The sequence below is a fragment of the Ylistrum balloti genome, unplaced genomic scaffold (genome assembly GCF_031769215.1).
Source record: "Ylistrum balloti isolate Yb309-2 unplaced genomic scaffold, AGI_CSIRO_Ybal_v1 Utg369742, whole genome shotgun sequence".
NCBI classification, from domain to species: Eukaryota; Metazoa; Mollusca; class Bivalvia; order Pectinida; family Pectinidae; genus Ylistrum; species Ylistrum balloti.
This window is the reverse complement of record NW_026781951.1, coordinates 1,742,193-1,746,600: the sequence shown is the minus strand read 5'-3', so window position 1 is coordinate 1,746,600 and position 4,408 is coordinate 1,742,193. Positions and strand designations below refer to the sequence as shown.

At 39.6% G+C, this 4,408-nt stretch overlaps 1 protein-coding gene across 1 annotated transcript; it reads right to left on the bottom strand.

The window, feature by feature from the left end:
* Nucleotides 1–3,005: 3,005 nt before the first annotated feature.
* On the bottom strand, nucleotides 3,006–4,208 carry LOC132543183 (uncharacterized). Its single transcript, XM_060206652.1, has one exon. The coding sequence runs from the start codon at nucleotides 4,206–4,208 to the stop codon at nucleotides 3,006–3,008; it is 1,203 nt and encodes a 400-aa protein (XP_060062635.1).
* Nucleotides 4,209–4,408: the final 200 nt, after the last annotated feature.

Here is a 4,408-nt window from a genome sequence, read left to right as displayed (position 1 = left end):
CATACACTGTATGTGTTTACATATCATCATTTGACAGGTTCCTTCATAAACAATGGTCAGTTTTGTTTATAAATGAAGCATGTCTTTTAATACCACGAATTTAAAGATTTACCCCACGTTCTTCGGATTTAAAGTATCAATACGACAAACACATATAAACAAAAGCACACTGCTGAGACGGATTGAAGCACGCGAGTACGTACTGTGGAGGAAACGGGAAAACAAAAGAAAGAAACCCCGCGGGGTCGGGCAGGTGACTTCATACCTTTTCACACCCGATGAGGAAATCAAACACGGGTCACCAAGGTGAAAGTTGTGTTACCACCCGTCCTATCAAATATATTTAATTTTACATCACGTGACTGTGTGTATTTACCACAACGGCTACAATTGGTTGTTATTACGTAAAAGTGACGGCTTAGTCTGGGAAAGATAGACTTGTCTGGTTTCAGTACATGTATATAAAACAAAACTTAAGGTAAATATTTAAATTAGCTTTTCTACAGAGGCCTTCGTATAACGTCTATAGACGAACATAATTCAACAAAAGGTAGGGAATACTCCATTTCGGCATTTGTCAATGTCAATTGTGAAGTACTGTAATCTTCGATTCCATATTCACGCACCATCAATGGTCGTTTATGTGAAATACGTGAAATTCTAAAGGCGATATTTGAAATCGATAAACATGTTAATAATCTATTACAAACCAATCAGTCATGAGTGATACATAAGGGTTATTTCAATTTTATTTCATTCCGTATGCAACAGCATATAAGATTGACAATATACATACAAATAATAACATTTACATTTACACAAGGTGGCGGAGAACATTAGCTCTAACCAACAAGATTAAGACACAAAATTCACAAGAATGCACAAATATCAAACATATAAACAGAGCGCTGTTCTGAAGCACCAGTACTCCGAAGTGTTACTTTTGACAAATGAAAATGTATAGATTATTTAAGAAACACTCAATTGCTCCAAAATATCTCGAATAATATAAGAAAAAAATAATTCAAGTCTTTGATCATTATTTTCTTTTTTCCGTAGCATGAATCAGAAACCTGCCAAAATTCCTGAGAGTTATTACTAGACAACAGTTGAATAATTTTACTTACAGATGGCCGGTGATTTAAGTAAGGCTTGATATATAAGATACGTAACTCTGAATAAGATGGACATTGTGAAATAAAATGAATTTCATGTTTTATTTCATTACTGTCGCACATAGTGCATATTGTTTGAGAAATATTAACACCATGGTATTTACCCGTTTATTCAACTTATGTGAGCTCAATCTATAGTTAGACAGTATCATTGTTATCAAAGTTAGTGGTTTGTTGAGGTACGACTGTGTTACAAACCGATCAACTATATGTTTATACAATGTTCACTTCGAGGAGTTTTCAAATCTAATTCCTAAGTTTTGAATAAATATATCCTGTATACGTTGTTTAGATATCAATAATAAATACTTTTCATTTGAAACACCTTGTGCCAACACGAAATCTAAATAAATCTTGTTTCGAATGAAAAATCCAATTTGCCTTACAATTAGGCTTCTTGGTATCAAGATCAACTAATTCATAATAACAAGTTCTTAATATACAATTATCTGTCTTCGAAAGTTGTAGCCAATACTTAACAATACTAAAATTTCGCTGAACTTAATAGGGAAAGAGACCTAGCTCGAAATACACCATAGAATAGTTAACATTTTTCTTCACACCCAAAAAAGATTTTAAAAACGACAAATGTTCCTTTTAAATCTGTGGTGTTATATCAAAGCCCAGACCTCGCAACCATAATTCAAAATACATGATACGTAAGTATCAAATAACGATAACTTAGGTTTTACATTCAAAACAAACTTGTTAATCCTTGTCACATGCCGTTTCTATGTATATAGTAAATCATTATTTTATGCCGATAAATGATTTATGTTAGCCCTAGAGTTTCAAATTAGCGCGCTTTTTCTTACCCGTCGAGCTGTACGGGGCGTACGTGCGCAGGTGCGACAGGTGAGAATAATACAGGTAAATAAGCACGCTTAGCGGGTGGAAAGACGTGGCTCACTACGACGCCTAAAATACAGATTGGGGTGAGTATTTTTAATTTGATTCATCCAAATATCACCTCACAACCTTATCACTAGTATTTGGATAGGTTTTTGTCTGTTTGAATGAGATTTTGAGTTTGAAAGGGTCGTTAAATGCCACCGCTATTGTTATGGATGACCGGGTACTACTGGCGCTCGTGCAGTTCTTTGTTTATTAAAAGCGTGTATGTTAACGAATTTCACTAGAGTTGTATATGTATTTAATGTGTGGTTGGTAATAATAAGTAATATTAGAATAGTTTATTATACATTAAGGGTAAATTACAATTCCTATATAGTTGTAGCTTGTTGGGCCAACACCGTAGCGATAACTGACACTGAAAACCCACTCGTTGTGTGTATGGAAGCCCTGAGGCGGGGTCAAGTATTGGTCAGTACCAAATACCCAGCGTATATGTGCCTTGAACTTCACCCTTAGTAATATGGAAGGGTTGGATATACTGTATGGTATATGATGTATCCATTTGTCTCGTGATATGAATCGACGACGTCAATTATTTGTATAGAGATGTATGGCGTCAGCGTTCTGGGAACGTCATCGCCGACGTGGGAACACAGTTCCACATGATGTCTTCTCTGGGGTCGATTGTGATGATCTGTTGATACCTGTTACTTGGCTTTGGATGTGTGTTCTATGTTCTTACGACCAGGTGTACTCAAGGATTCTGGGAATATTGCTTGGCTGTGACAGTTACTTATATCTGGAACAATTGGTTGACGTCGGACGACAGCGACGTTGTGGAGTACTCTACGGTGGCCTGACAGTGACTTTTAGGTTACTTAGTGTTGTTGTAGTTTGGTAGTCATTTATGAGTATGTAATTATGTATGCATGAGAGTGAAATGCGTATGTGGTGATATGACTAACAATGTGAGGATCATGTTTGTAAAAAATTGTCCGGAAATATTATTGTAGGAAAACTGTAAATAAATCTTGTGAATATTGTAGTCTGTCTTCTCGTGTGAATGTCACACAGTGGGCAGTTGGGGTTTTCCGTCATCCCCCATCGGTGGAGATTGGTAGGTGTTGGTAGGACATCATACACTGATCGCAGGAGGAACTGGATTCTACATGGTTCCAACTTCCAGATATCTGCCCATGTAAGACGTCTTTCCGTTGTCTCCCATTTGGTCCATGCTCCCTGTGCTCCCATTTCTACAGCTTTAACCTTCCTGATCTCTTCCTCCATCTTCCTGATGTTATCTTGAACCATCTTCCTTCTACCAGCCGTGTCTGCTGTTCCCCACCTTTCCACCCGCGTTGACCCTAACCCCTGTTTGCCTATACAGGTAGTCCCAACGATGTCGCTGTGCCTTAGCCTGCTCTCTGCTTCCTGTACCGCAATACTTGCTGACCACTTGCGTCCTGTTCGAGTCTCAATTCCAGCATTCCGGATCCTTTCATCTTTGGAGTCTCTAACAGTCATCACCAGCCTAACCTTTGCCACCTTGAACTCTTCTACCAGTGATGATAATGGGAGTTGTAATTTGCCTGTGGTGCTGTAAAGGCCCACACTGGTGAAACTTGGGGGGACTCCAAGCCAACGTCGTAGACATTTGCTAATTTTCCTTTCCAGGATTTCCACTGTGGTAGTGGTAACCTCGTACAGGGTTAGAGGCCACGTGAGGCGTGGTAGGAGCCCGTGTTGGTACATCCACGATTTGAATTTACCGGGCAGTCCTGATTTGTCAATTCTCCTCAAACCTTCTTCCACCTGGTTCTGCAAACGTTTGATATTCTTGTTGTCGTTCAGGCTAGCATCAAACCACTTTCCTAAACACTTGATTGGATTGTCTACGATTGTTGGGATCTCCTCCTGCTGTATCGAGAGCTTGAACTTTCTGGTCACTTTCCCTTTCTTTATCACAACACATCGAGATTTCCTTGGTTTAAACTTCATCCTTGCCCATCCAACTGTTTCCTCGAGTGCTGACAGGATCCATCGCGCCTGCACGTGGGTGGTAGTTGTTATGGTCAGGTCGTCCATGAACCCTCTGTTTGGTGGTACTCGCACTCCTGATGAAGTCTTGGGTCCTCTAGTCTCCCGGTCTGCCGCCTTGATGATCAGGTTCATCCCCATCACAAAGAGTATGACCGATATAGTGCATCCTGTTACAATATTTTCTCAAGTGCCTGCCAAGATGTTGTTATCTCCCTGACCGTGAATCGGAGCCTAATGTTGCTGAAGTAGCTCTTCACGATCTTCTGGATGATGTGGTAATGTTCCAGCGCCTTGAAAATCAACTGGTGGGGGACAGAACCGTATGCATTGGCCAGGTC

Bases quoted from the DNA above. Each gene is read 5' to 3' on its own strand.
- LOC132543183 (XM_060206652.1), bottom strand. From the start codon at position 4,208: ATGGGGATGAACCTGATCATCAAGGCGGCAGACCGGGAGACTAGAGGA.